The 15,052-nt window shown below is 39.6% G+C and overlaps 1 protein-coding gene across 1 annotated transcript in view; it reads left to right on the forward strand.

Moving 5' to 3' along the window:
- LOC308655423 (CD48 antigen-like) overlaps positions 1-15,052 on the forward strand; it is a 203,851-nt gene that overhangs the window by 13,441 nt on the left and 175,358 nt on the right. The window contains exon 2 of the mRNA XM_081305549.1: positions 14,298-14,642. Coding sequence (XP_081161675.1) covers positions 14,298-14,642 — 345 coding nt within the window. The remainder of the gene's footprint in view (positions 1-14,297; positions 14,643-15,052) is intronic.

The raw sequence follows: 15,052 nt of genomic DNA on the forward strand, positions 1-15,052 counted from the left end.
TTAGCTGGTGGGATACCACCGTGTCGCAGCCACTTAATTCCCTGCTGACTCGTTAACCCCTTCTCTGGGACGCCACGCCTTCTGTAGCCTCGGGGCAGGCCGCGTGAATCAGACAGCCTGGATCTCCGGGGTCACACCGTTGGCTTTTGGGATCCCCAGCACTCTATGGTTTTGATTTTTTCTGCTTGCCCCTCCCCAGCGCTGGCTAGACAGGTTTTGTTTTGGCCGCTGATGGGAGGGGGGGGGTTGAGGGTCAGGTGCCTCTAGCTCTCCTTTAGTCTTTATGCAGGCTCACTCTGATAGTCCCTGCCCCTGAAAGTCTAGGAGAGATTTTAAGCGAAATCCCCCTATGTATGGGGGCTGAGCTGGGTGACACACACCTGTTTGTTGTTGCAATCTGTCGGCGAGTCAACTTTCTCTTTCTTTACGTAGTGAAAAAACTTTTCTGTAGCTGGTGTGAAATACCTTAATAAATTTCTTTAAGTAGGAAAGAGAGAAAAAGGGAGAGAGGGAGATCAGGCGGCTCTCAGAATATTCCAGGCCATTACAGATACGTGGACTCAACTTCCCTGGTATGTGAAACTTTTGATGTTTTGTCTAATACAGTTGGTTTCTTGAAATTTCCTTGTTTCTGCTGAACTCAAACCACATACTTTCTCCTGATTTAGATCTCTGTTCAAAGACTAGAGGACAAAATTTGATCAATTATGTGTATGTATGAACATGACACAATGAACCCACTCTGCACCAATAAAAACCCTCCCTTGAAAACCTGAATACCCAAAAAAGAAAGAAAGAAAAGATCAGGAAACATGGACACAAAGGAAGCCAAAAGATTTTAATGAAAACCTCAATTAAAAGAATCCCTTTGTAGGGAAATATAAGTTAATTTGGTGAAAATATAGTTTCTCCAGAAGAGAAAGACAATCTAAATTGTCAAAAAGTTACTTCTCAGAGAGTAAATGGCATAGTTTTACAAATTAATTATAACCAATGTTTAGGGTCTAGGTCATTCCACCTTTACTACTATAATTTAACAGTGTTATGCTTACTAGTTAACATAGTTCTGCCAGAGAAAGAAGTGAGACAAAATATTTCAAAGGAAAGGGTCATATTGTAATTGCTCTGTAATGATTTAATTTTTTCCTTCAAAATCTAAAAGCACTCACTGGAAAATTATTACAAGTAATAGGAGAACCCAGAAAGGAAAACATACAAACTTAAAGTAGAGAAATAAATAGATTCACAACATGATACTAGTAACCAGAAAGATGTTTTGGCTCTAGAAAAATAAAATGCCTATTTACAAATACAGTAAGATACATGTAAAAGATATTGATTTTTCTAGTAGGAAAATTAAATTAGGCAAAAGTACATTCTCTTGATGTTAGTAAATAAATATGATCCTACCAAAAAATATTAAGAGGATTAAAAACATCTCAGACAAGCAGGTTCTTTATAAGGAAGAAGGAGGCAAAACCTCCAAAAATATTTCAAAAAATAAACATAGTTAGAAGGACTAGCCCTGGCAGATATTAAAACATATGTCAGTATGTTTATCGAGACAATGGGATAACATGAATAGACAAAGTACAGAGAAAGACACAATGAGTGCTTTTGTGATAGTTAGCAAGCCCTCAGAACTAGGGCAAAACCAGCTGCATTCACTCCACAGACCTCCAGCCAGAAGAAGCTCCATAGGACCAAGGATTTAAATCTGGAAATTTCTATCTGGAAAAGGACAGTGGTGATGATTGTAACATACTGTGAATGTACTTAATAACACTGAATTGCACATTTAAAATGATTAAAATGTGAATTTTAGGTATATTTTGCTGTGCTGAAATTATCATACACGCAGAACCTCAAACATGAAAATGAAAAATGCAAAAAGGGATTTTTTTAATGTTAACAAGTGAGAGTAGGAAAGCCTTACATGATAAAACCAAAGACAAAACTAGTAAAAAGCCTCTGAAACTGGAAATCCAAGTTCATAAATTTGACAACATGATGCATCCGTGCCGAGTCACAAGTCATGGCACTATCACACCAGACTACAGTGATTTTTCAATCCCCATGGTGCATCAGGACTTCAAGGTGATGTGGCTCAGTGGTTGAGTGCCCTGGGGTTCAATGCCTGGTACTCCCCCCACTCGAATATGCCTGGGACCCAACTTTACTGTGATTAGTTAGGAATCATCTGGGACCTTGTTAAATGTGTATTCTGATGCAACATCTGGGTGAGGTCTGAGATTCTGCATGTCTAATAAGCTATGAAATGATGCTGATAACTGTTTAGACCATACTTTGATTAGCAAAGATCCAGGGAAACCCAGCTAAAGCAATGCTCAACCCTGACTGCATTTTAGAAGCACCAGGAGAACTGTTTAGAGTTCAATATCTAAGGCCCAACACAGACACAATTAAATCAGTATTTGAGGGTGGAAATAGGCACTATATCTGTCTTTTTTTTATTAGTTGTTCAAAACATTACAAAGCTCTTGACACATCATATTTCATACATTTGATTCAAGTGGGTTATGAACTCCCATTTTTACCACGTGTACAGATTGCAGAATCACATCAGTTACACATCCACATTTATACATACTGCCATACTAGTATCTGTTGTATTTTGCTGCCTTTCTTATCCCCTACTATCCCCCATCCCCTCCACTCCCCTCCCATCTTCTCTCTCTACCCCATTTACTGTAATTCATTTCTAAAGAAGTGCCGCCAGGGTTGAGGAATAATATTTTTAGCACCTCTAGATTTATACACTTATTAGTAGCTTTTTTTGGTTGGTGCATTATGATTCTGCACATAACATAATTTAATGGCTTTCATTCCCAGCTTCTTCCCTTGCCATTCCCTCCTCCCTCCCCCTGGTCTCTTTTCTCTGCTCTTTGGTATTTTTATTTATTTTTTTAATTGTTTCTTTTTTAGTTAAAAGTGACAGTAGAATCCATTTTGACATAATCACAGGTATCTCTTTGACATACTGATGTAAATTCCTTTGGTTATATATACAGAAATGGGACATAGGGTAGTTCTTTATTTCATATTTGAGCAAATTCCATATTGTTTTCCATAACGGCTGTTCTAATTTGCATTTCCACCAACAGTGTACAAAGGGTTTCTTTTCTGTACATCCTCACTGACGCTTGCTGTCTCTTATCATTTGGAAAGTCATCCAAAAGAAATGAGGCAATGTCTCATGTGGTTTTAATTTGCATTTCCCTGCAGTAGGTAATGCTGAGCCATTTTCATATAACTGTTGGGCATTTGTATATATGGCCATTTGCCATACTAGCAAACACCATGCCTACCTGTGTAGGTTAGAAATAGCTGTAGGCCTTAAATTAAAAACTACTCTGGCAGTTCCTTTTGATAGTTATTAGGCATTTCTGCCCAAGAATCTTTTGTAGCCTCCAATTTACTTATTTTTGGAAGTTACATTTAACTATTATTATTATTTAAAATGCCCAGGAATGGCTGTGTTTTGGTTTTAACTGTCTTTGCTAGGTGTTTAAGATGAAGCAGTCAAACTGACTTTTGTTTCTATCTATTGTTAACAGTCAGCTGAGTTTCCCTGGGAGTCCTGGGGGAACTTTACAACAGCTTCTCAGTTCCACGAGTGCCCTTTGTGCTAGGATGGGTCCAGGCTTTGCTTGACCATGTGGCTTCCCTTGGAAGCGTCAGGGATGTCTCCCCTCTCTGCTGACCCTCCTCTTCACAGCAAATGCACTGATTGTCCAGTGGTCTCATTAATCTCCCTGATCAGGAGGTTATGTGGCCCAGAGTTGCAAAGCTCTTTAGAGAAGTCCCCTGCTCCCTGGATTCAGACTGACTCAGAGGGCAAGAGCCAAACATTGGTTTTCTTGGCCCTTTTAATTTAACTTTAATTTAAAAACTTAATCTTAAAAATCCAGCAAATCAATTTCAACAGCCTTATATTAAGAGTACTGGGCTTTAATGTCTATCTCTCTATCCTGTATGTGATAACTCATTATCTTAAATCAACCCAGGTTGTGTGTTCTTAAAGCAGTACCTCTGCAAAACATTAACAGGCAATCTTTAGACCATTTATAAGAAAACTACAAAATAAAATTATCAAGAGTAATAGCTACCTTGAATTTTGGCAGAGTTATACATTATAATCCCCTGTTTGAGATCCTAGTAATCTTGACAAAAACCAACTTTTGGACACAACTTTAAATGTATTGAAATTTGACCTGCTTTTTTCATAGTCATTTTTACATGTTGTGAGATGGGACACAGAGCCTTATCTCAGGAAAGGCGGGGTTCTTCATAAATCTTAAGTACTATAGTTCTGAAGCTGATCTTTGTTTTTTAGACATTATTTTATAAAGCCTACATAAATTGTTGCTCAAGTTCACATGAATATTAGCTAACACAATATAATAATCACACCTAAAACATGAATTAAAGGAAGGCTGAAAGCTTTTAACCTTTTGTAGAAAAATAGCAAAGTACTTTTGTGTTTTAGAATATCAACCTTTACACAGATTAGGCTCTCATTAACTTAAAAATACATTTAAATTATATCTTAGTGTAAAAAGTAACATAGAACTTTACATAACTTATTGATAACAAGTCCAATTATAGAACACAAATGATATAAATAAATATCCAACATGTTTTCTTTTAAGCCTAAAATTACCATATGCTCTTTTAAAGCTTCTACCTTACAAACTTGTATACCTGGAAGATATGAACACATTAATAGCACCACAATTACATTGATGTTTTTATATTAACCAAATTTAGTTTTTAAAGAAATAACATAGCACAATTCTCTAAAACAACAGTTTTTGTTTAACCAGCTATTTACTTTCTTTAAGATTACTTGTTCAAAAAACTTTTACACATATAACCAACTTACACAGAGCTTCTTTATCACTTACTAAAAACCCTCTTATTTACTAAATCACATAGACCCTCTTATCCAGAAACCCATTTTCCTTTTATTAAATCCATACCTAGAACCTTTAATTTCTCTTTTCCATTTGTTAACCTCCTTCTTCTGTTCACATTTTGAAACAATCCTTGTAAATTTCTGAATTTAGGCAGATTATTTCATAGGCATCAACATTTTATTAGTTTTTTTTTGAACACCTAGAAAAACATATAAGCTTAATTTTAAAGACATCTTTACTTTCATCTGCTTACCCAATTTAAATTGAACCATTTGAATCACGTGAATCAAAGATATTTGGATCCATTTTTTTTTAATTTCATGAAGCTCCTCATATATCTGTCAATTGTCATATCACTGCATGATATATGGACATACACACATACAGACATACAACACATAACACAAGTGTGCAGACATAACACAATAGTAAAGGCCTTGTAGCTTTTCTCAGGTGAAATCTCCATTGCAATGTTTAAAAAACTCTAGTTGATCAAAAATAGAACTGATCAGAAAAAAATTAACCTAGGTCTGTAGGATCAAAATCATGAGCTCAAAAAAAAAAAAAAACAAAAACAAAACAAAACAAAACAAAACAAAAAAACACCAGAATCTAAGAAAAAGCAAGAGTCCTAGAAAAAAAATGACCAGCCAGTAATTAGTAAATGCCATACAATTTACTTTTTGATTTGGTCTAGTTTGAGTTCCTGTAAAAAGACACTTTTACTTTTTTTCCCCTTGGGCCTCAGATCAGTCTCCTACTGAGCTCCCAGGCTTCTTCTATTTGCATTTCAACTCAAGTCCTGGCTGAGGTCTGGAAGGAACTGAGAAAACTGGAATTCTGAGTAGAAACCTCATGCCTAAGGCATTTTAACCATAAGTCACAATTTTTAGGTTTGGATGTTGAAGAATATAATACAAGTTTAAGATACAATTCACAAAATTTTATATCTTTATATCTTTCTACACTAGAAAAACTTGCTCACACAAAACTGAAAATAGGATCTTACTTAATATAAAACTACCATCAAAAGCAATTTCTTCAGGATCATTAAGCCACATTTTTGTTCTGAAGTTCCCAAAGTAGTATTAAGTTACATTAAGTCACCTGAAAAAAAAATTCAGAAGAGAACCACACACTACCATGTATATCCAAAATTAAGCTTTAAAATTTTCCAAGACTGTTGCTATTCAATGTCATTTAATAAGCCAGACCAATGTCCCAATCCAACACTTTCCTTTCCTAAATCTTATACACTGAGGGGAACAGATACCATATCATAATTTACTATCCTTGCCCAAATTAATGCACTGGTACACCTAGTGAAATCTTCCCAGGCTACCCAGTTTAAAAATTGATGAAAAAAAAAATAAAACTAAATGTTTGGGAGTTACTTGCCAACTTGGAAGTAGAGTTTTTTAAATTTTCCATCCTAAGTATTTAAGTTCTCTGGCATGAACTATCTGAAATCATAAACTAAACAATTACCTAAACCCAACTTTTAACTGCAAGGTTATGCAATGCTTCAAAAACTCATTCAGATACTAGATTGTTACAATAAAAAATCATCTTTTAGACACACATTTAGCCTAGATTATCCCCAAGAAACAATTTATAATAACCTTTAAAACAGACCAGATAAGAGAAAATCTCCCCAGGTTTCTAACTCCCATTTAATTATGACTCCTATATCAGTGGCACCATAGATTTCCCCACGAGTGGACCAGATGTTCTCACATAGGGGCAACTATAGGTGTAAAATCAAGGGTCTCGGTGTGGTGACTTTACTGCATTCATTGTCCCCTTCCTTTTAAGTAGACAGAGATGGAGCAATCCTTACAGTGCAGGGAAGAAATGAGGGAGGTTCCCCAAAACAAAATGGCTTCAGCAGCTGCTGGGAGTCCCTCATTCTCTCCTTTTACTTACAGGATTAGCTCCTTTGGTTAGGTCCAACTCCAGGCACGCTGGCATGTCTCCTAACTTTCCAGTAATCAGTTTTTATCTGCCTTAGGTCTTGAAGGGAGAAGGGGGTATGTACTTTGATCAGCCCCAATTTTTCTCCTGGCATCTCCTGGAGAGGTAATATATTTGGTTTGCCTGTTGGGGCAGATGCAGAGAGGCCAGCAGATGGAGATTTTTGTGGGTCCTCCTGATTCTTTTTCCTCAGTGAGTCCCCAAGATTTTCTCTCTTCATGCCAGATATCATAGCTACGTCTACTTTACACTGTTGGCATAATTTAGGATTTTCCATTAGGGCAAAGAAGACCTGGACATATGGTACCTCACACCATTTCCCTTCCTTTTTTGTAAATTTTATCAAGCTGTAAAATTGTATTAAAATTGATATTTCCCTCTGGTGGCCAGTTTTCTCCATTATAAAGTTTGTATTGAGGCCAGACCTGGTGGCAGAAGAAAATGAGGTGCTTTTTCTTGAGTATCTGAGGGTCAAATCTATCCCAATTTTTTAATACACAGGCTAGTGGAGCACCTGGCATATTGGAGAGAGAAGCTCCCATCTGAGTGAGAAGAAAACAGGACTCAGGCGCCCGCGCCTGAGAAAACTGTTCTCATTAGGGATGTCTCCCTAAGCTTGAGCTTCCTAAATGGTCCAGAAAACCCATCTCTCACCTAGGGTCTCAGTTTGCCCTGTGCCAGAGACCCTGGGAGGATTCAGACTTAAGGGCATTACTGCTTTCCTCCTGGCCACTAAAAACCCATTGCAAAAGAGAATCATGCACTCTTTTGTTGCCTTTGCTCTGTAGACGAAAGGAACCACCTAAGGGTAAGGGAAATCTACTGGTTGTAAGGTAGTGCTTTCTATCAGAGAGATTACCAGAGGAGTTGATTCTAAAAATGCCTCTCTAGCAGCTTAAAGGGAACACAGCACATTTTAAACATTGGGGCAGTAAAACAGACTAGTGAAAGTTACCTATGCATCTTAGGGAACCTGGGCAGATTATACTAATTATCCCATGCCTTTCTCTCAGTCCTACAACCTGAATTGCTAACATTTTGGACCAACGAAGGAAGGGGAGCATCCAGGAGGAATGGATGCGAGGTTGGGAGTGTTGCGTAGCCCATATGGAAGCAAATGTAATTGGGGCTTTCCCTCAGTGCCATTCATCTACCAATCACCCTAGATACCCCCGAGGGCTGTCGGGAGGAGGCTCAAGAGAAAGGAACCTTAGGAATACGTCTGAGTGTAGCCCAGACTGAAATTCCGCAGTTGTTCCAAACTCCTTCCTCCACCTCCACGCATCTGAGGCAGATCAGGATTCGGGACACTGTGTACTCATGCCAATTGCTCTCCGGGCCCAGACAGAAAAGTTGGAAGCAGCTTTGACAGAACCCAACGTGCCTGTTCTGTATTGAACAGGTGATTGAGAGCTGCCTAGGCCAGGAAACCTCTCACCTGAGTCTTGAAGAGTGGCGGCTGCACTAATTGCGTTTAAGTAGCCGTTGGGTGCCCACTTCACCCTCCAGAAAGAAAGAGAGAAAGATGCACCTCAGACAGACATGGGGTGCATGGAGAGGTGCTTACCTCGGTGTAGAATCTCAGTGGAATTTCCAATATGTTACCGCTGTTGACCAGTGATGAGTCCTTGCTTCCCCAACGTTGAAGAATACCACCAGAGAAGCATGCTGAGGCAAGGTCAGAGTAGAAATTAGAAGTTTATTAAAGGACAGCAGAAAAGACTTCTCCCAGAAGTAGAAGGGGACCCAAGAGGTGGAATCCGTGGAAGTGGGGTTGTCTCTCCATTATATAGTTATTTCAGTGATGAAATGTAGGTTGGAAGGCCCAGGGGTGGGACACAGGTGGGCCAAAGAAGTAATCTGGGCAGGAAGGACTTCATTAACACTTTTTTGGGATGGGCTATCTTCAAATCTGCTGGGGCTGTTCATTAACATTTCTTTGGGATGGACTTTGGGCCTAGGGCTTTTCTTGGGACTTCATTAACATTTCAAGAGTTGCTCAATTTCTCCAGGAATTCATTCTCATGGCCTCCATTTTAGATTTCACTTGATATTAGACCCGATTTACCTAACTACACTGACTGCCTAATTTTAAATCTGGCTTCATCTCCATAGAAACAAAGCAAGCACAGCCTCTTGCTCTCGTTCCAATGTGGAAGCTCCATCCCTAAGATCCAAGAGCTGACCCACCCCCACTTTCTAAAATCACTTCCTGTGTCCTGTGGTTTCTTGGCCCTTAGCTTTAGTTTGCAGCCAACCCAAATTCCACTGCTGGGACAACGCCCAGGTCACCACAAAATGTAGTGAATGGTCAGAGCCTCGTGCTTCAGGACTGGAAAGCGTGGTCATTCAGAGCGGCTTATTTGGTCCATAGTGTTGTCCAAGTCCACTGTGTCCTTACTGATATTCTTTATGGATCTATCCATTGTTGAAAGTGAAATATTAAGAGTAAAGTCACTTAGTATTATTGTGTTGCCATTTCTCCCTTCAGTTTTGTAAACATTTGCTTCACATATTTAGATTTAATTTTTTTTTTTTTTTTGCAGTGCTGGGGATTGAACCCAGGGCCTCACACATGCCAGGCAAGGTGCTCTGCTGCTGACCTACACCCACAGCCATCTATATTTAAGTTTTCTGATATTGGATACATATTGACAATTATTATGCACTCTTGATGGATTGTTCCCTTTTCATTACATGATAATGCCTTATGACAATTTTTGATGTAAATCTATTTGTTTGATATATGTATAGCCATTCCTGCTCTTTTTAGTTTCTATTTCCACTGAATATCTCTTTTCCATCCCTTCACTTTCAGCTTATAAATGTCCTTAAAGCTAAAGCAAGTCCCCTGCAGGTGCATATAGTTGAATTTAGTTTATTTAGTATATTTATCTATTCAGCCACTCTCCTTCTTTTGATTGATTCCTCTAAGAAATTGTTGTAGTTATTTTTAATAGTTTTCAATTTAATTCTACAGTAAAAACTGATTTATGTACTAACATTACAGTATTAAAGTATTCTGAATTTGACTATGTTTTTGCCCTTATGATGAGTTTTATATTTTAATGTTAGGATCTTTCCATTTCGACTTGATGAACTCCTTTTAGCATTTCTGGTGAAGCATGTCTAATGGTGACAAATTTCTACAGCTTTGTTTGTCTTGGATTATCCCCTTTTCTTCCTTATTTCTGAAGCATAGACTTGCTAGGTATAGTATCCTTGATCAGTAGTCCCCTCACCTTCAATACTTTGAATATATCCTTCTAGTCTCTCCTGGCCTGCAAGATTTCTGCTAAAAAATATATTCTTACAGATATATTCTTATGGGTATTCTTATGTATTTTCCTTTCTATGTAATGGTTTTCTTTTCTCCTCTTGCATTCCAATTTTTCTTTTGTTTTGACTTTTGAGAATTTAATTATAATATGTGTCAGTGGGGATCTGTACTTAACTTATTTGGATTTCTTTGGGCTTCACGATTTTGGATGTTCAATTTTCTCTCTAGATTTGGGAGTTTTCTGTCATTATTTCTTTTTCTTAGTTTTAATTTCATTTTTACTGGTTCTTTTTAGTTATATATAACAATAGATTGCATTTTGGCATAATTATAAAAGCATGGAATATATCTTTTCTAATCCAGTCTCCTGTGCCTCTCATTCTCCTTCCCTTTCTGCTCCCCTCCTCCCTTCCCTCTATGCTACTGATTGTTCTGCCACTTACCCATAGTTATTTTTTAAAAGTTGATTTCTTGTATATGTACACAGTGGTGAGATTCACTGTGGTATAAGTTCCTAGGAATGTTATGTCAGATTCATTTCACTGTCTTTCCTGATCCCATCTTTCCTCCCTTTCCCCTCTTCATTCCCCTTGTCTACTCCATTGAACTTCTATTCTTTTTTTAAATCCCTCTGCCCTTTATTGTGTGTTATATCTGAGAAAACTCAGCCTTTGGCTTTTTGGGACTGGTTTGGTTTAGTTAGCATGATAGTTTCCAGATCCATCCATTTATTGGCAAACATCATAAAGCCATTCTTCTTTATGGCTAATACTCAACTGTGTATACACACCACATTTTCTTTATCCATTCATCTGTTGAAGGGCACTTAGGTTGGCTCCATAGCTTAGCTTTTGGGAATTGTGCTGCTGTAAATATTGATGTTGCTGTGTCACTGTAGTATGCTGATTTAAAAATCCTTTGAATATATACTGATTAAAGTTATTTCTTTAAATAAGCTTTTCCTCTTTTCTTTTTCCTTTGTTCCTCTGGGGTACTCATAATGCATATATTAGTTCCTTGGTGGTAATCTCACAGTTCCTGTAGATTCTCTTTATTCTTTTGTCTTTTTGTTCGGCTGACTAGGTAATTTCAAATAACTTGTTTTCAATCTTTCTTGTTCTTTCTTATTTCTTCACTGATTGAGTCTTTTGTTGGTGCTATCTATGGAGTTTTTCAGTTTAGTCATTGAGTTTTTTAGTTCCAGAATTTTTGGTTCTTTCACTTTCTCCCTTCCTTTTTTTAATGGTTTCTATATCTCTTTCAACCTCTGAAATTTTGTTAGTTATCTATCTATCTGCATTCTCTCTCTCACTCTCTCTTTCTCTCTTGCTACCAAGGAAGAACCCAGAGGTGCTTAACCACTGAGCTACATACCCAGCCATTTTTTTTTTTTATTTTGAGACAGGGTCTTGTTAAGTTGCTCAGGACCTTGCTAAGTCGCTGAGGCTGGCTTTGAACTTTCAATCCTCTTGCCTCAGCCTCCTGAGTTTCTGGGATTACAGGTGTGCAATCTGTGTAATCTCCAAGTACCAGGTCATCCTCACTAAGTCAAGGCCCAGACTGCTCCGGTGAAGTTCTTTAGGTTGATTAATTATTTGTTAGGTAGTTTGTAAGTGACCATTTGTTTAGGATATGTTATTTGTGTTTTGATTTTTCCCCTTAATTCCCTTTGCTGTTGTTCATGATAATTGTGGCCATGCGTTGGATTCTTCACATTTGAAGAAGTAAGCTTGTTGTCCAGTTTTTCACAGACTAGCTTCAGAAGGGAAAACCCTGGAATAGTAATCTGTCCCAGAGGTCTGGGCAGGTCATCTGGTGGGGCCTATGTGTGGATTGGCTGCTGGAGTCTCTGAGCAGGCTGGCTTGATGCCTGGGTTCATGAGGTTGGGCTTGGGGTTTGGGAAGGCCTGGATTCTGGGTTTATGGGAGCTGTCCTGTGCTGGCATCCCTTGGGATGGACCTATTGACTGGGTCCACAGGGGAGGTCTGTAAGCCCATATCTGTAGCAGCTGTCCTGAAGCCTGGTTGTATAGGGGCTGACCTGACATTGGAACAGGGACTGGTGGCTGGGTCCATGGGGATAGACCTGGATTCTGAGTCCTCAGGGACTGGCCTGACACTGCTGTAGACCTAGACCTTGAATCTCTGGTTGAGGGGGCAGTGGAGCAGTCTGGGCCTTGGCTTAGTGAGGCTGACCTGGTACTTGGAGGCACATGGGCTGGTCTGGAGCCTGGGTCTGTGGGGGTCAGTCTGGAGGCTGATTGTGTGGGTGACATCTCGGAGTCTGGGATAGTAGGAGACAACCTGGAGCTGGGGCATGCTGGTGGTTGGGTCTGTAGTTACTGGCCTATTACCTAGGGTTGCCAGGGTGGGCTGGCACTTAAGTAGGGAAGGAGCTAGGGATGTTGTCAGATAGCAGGGTTGGTCAGGAGCTTGGGTCAATGGGGCTGGCCAGGAGGAGAGGTGGATATGGAGGCTGAATGTTTAGGGTGTCAATCTAGGACCTGGACTATGCCTGGCTCTGAGCATAAGGTGCCAGCTTGATTCTGGGGTGGATCTGGAGATTGAGTCTGTGGGTCTTTCAGGGACCATCCTGGAACTGACTGGGCTGAAAGCTTGGTCTATGGGAGTAGGTCTATATCCTGGGGCTGCAGGGGTTGTCCTGAGGTTGCCATGATGTCCCAGAGTCTGGGGACTTGGGGTGGCCTGACACTGAGGCAGGACTGAAGCCTGGGGCCACTGGGGCCAGCTTGGTGCTGGGGCAGGCCTGGAGCCTGAGGGTGTAGAGATGGCTTGGTGCTGAGGTAGGGCAGAGTGAGGCTGGAAGCTGGAGTTGAAGGCATTTGGGGCAAAAGCAGCAGAAGGAAAGAAATAAATGCAGAGATAAATGACATAAGAATCCATGAATCCCCAAGTTAGTGCCTTGAAAATGTCAACAAAATTGGCAGACCTTTAGCTAAACTAAGAAAAAAAGAGAGGACATAGAAAGAATTAAACTCAAATAATAAAGTGGGGCCATATTCCCCAACTTTAGAGAAGTTAAATAGATTATAAGAGATTATGTGAATGATTTTACAGTCAATAGTCCAGATGCATTTTTTTCCCCTGAATTCCTCTTCTTCTCCCCCTTCCCTGCCACCACTTTTCTCTTACTCTACTGAAAAGTTCTTTTAACTGTAACACTTCCCCACTGTTTCCATATTTTTTCTTTTCTTGAGGTGCCAGGGATTGAACCTAGAGCCTCACACATGATGTCCAGTGGCCTGCCACAGAGCTTTATCCATGCCCCCCCTTTCCCACTCTTGGGAAATCATTATCCCTAGAGTATCTATTCTGAAGTGATCATTAAAAATGCGGATCTTGTGATATCACTCTATAAAGCCCATCTTATATTTTGCTATTGAGCTCATAATCAATCCAAACTCCTGATCCTCATAAAACCTTCCCTGCCTCTCAATCTCGGGTCTTCAGATCCCTTCTTTAGTCAGTCTGCTCCAGCCATGGTTATTCTTTCCATCCTATGTACAGGTCAAGCTAGATTCTGTATTGGAACCTTTGTGCACACTCTTCCTCTGTCCAGAACATTCCATGTCCTCCTTCAGGACCCTGTGTAATTGACTCTTCCTAGAGGCCTATCTTGGTGAGTAACTCCCACCCCGTAACTCCTCCAAACCACCATTATTCCATCACATTATCCACAGTGTTTATCAAGATTCTTCCAAACAACAGAAATCAATGGACTAATTGGAAATGTGCATCAGAGACTAGCAAGTGTCCACAGATCTTTGAGGGACCAAATGACTAGACTTTGAGACTACTCATCCAGGAAACACATTTATTAAATTAGAAGCTCCAAGGGGTAGAAATAGAAGCTCCGCCCTGCTTGTTGTCTTTGCACCTCAGCAAGAGAAGGAAAGAGCCAGAGTTCAGGAGGGGGACAGACATGTGGCTGGAATAAAAACTGCCACATTCTAGGCAAGATCAACACCCAAGCGAGTCCCCTCTGAAGCTTTGGCTCCCTCTCTGCAAATATCCATGTGACATGAAATCCTAGTGCAGATACAACATGCTGTTTTCTTTTGCTAACTCAGCTCCTCCTTTAGCAGGTTTCCAGACTGTCAGAGACCCCAGCCCTTCCTGCACCTTGAACAGGGTCGTGGGGGAATCTGTTCAGTTGCCCCTGAACTACACTTTGAGCCCTGACATCCGGGAGATAGAGTGGAAGTGGAATACTGAGGCCGAGCAGCAGCAGCTCCTGGTGTCCTGGAAGCCCTCGGGTCCAGAGTGGTATGAATTTGAAGACAAATACAAGCACAGATTCTGCCTGACTGAGAAGTATATTTTGAGTATTTCGAATCTCACCATGGAAATGAGTGGACTATATGTAGCGGAAATCAAATACAACACGGGAAAATCCCAGAAGAAAGATTTTAGACTCTGCGTCCATGGTGAGTCGGGTTCCATGCCCAAGCAGGCTTTCCAACAGCCATGTTGCTAAAGTAAGTTGGCCTTAAATCAAGTGATGACCCCTCACCAAAAAAAAAAAAAAAAAACTAGCTCCTTTTTAGGACATCTTCTGATGTCCTAAAAATAAAAACTAAAATTCAAAGATACATCTTAGGGAAAACTAGCTGAAGTTCTTAGCATTTATACAAAATGCACATGAAATGGCATTTTTACTGGCACTGGGAGTCACCCAAAAGTTTTAAAAAAAAAACTTTCTTCAGTCATGAGATACTGTAAAATTGATTATTAGAATTATAAAGGTATATTAAAAAGTCTTTAATTGACTGTTTTAAGAACTGATTTAAAAATTCTGTGACTGAGATAAACCCCAAACTGGACATTGAAAAGATGA

Source organism: Spermophilus citellus (assembly GCF_964194105.1).
Source record: "Spermophilus citellus genome assembly, chromosome: 9".
NCBI classification, from domain to species: domain Eukaryota; kingdom Metazoa; phylum Chordata; class Mammalia; order Rodentia; family Sciuridae; genus Spermophilus; species Spermophilus citellus.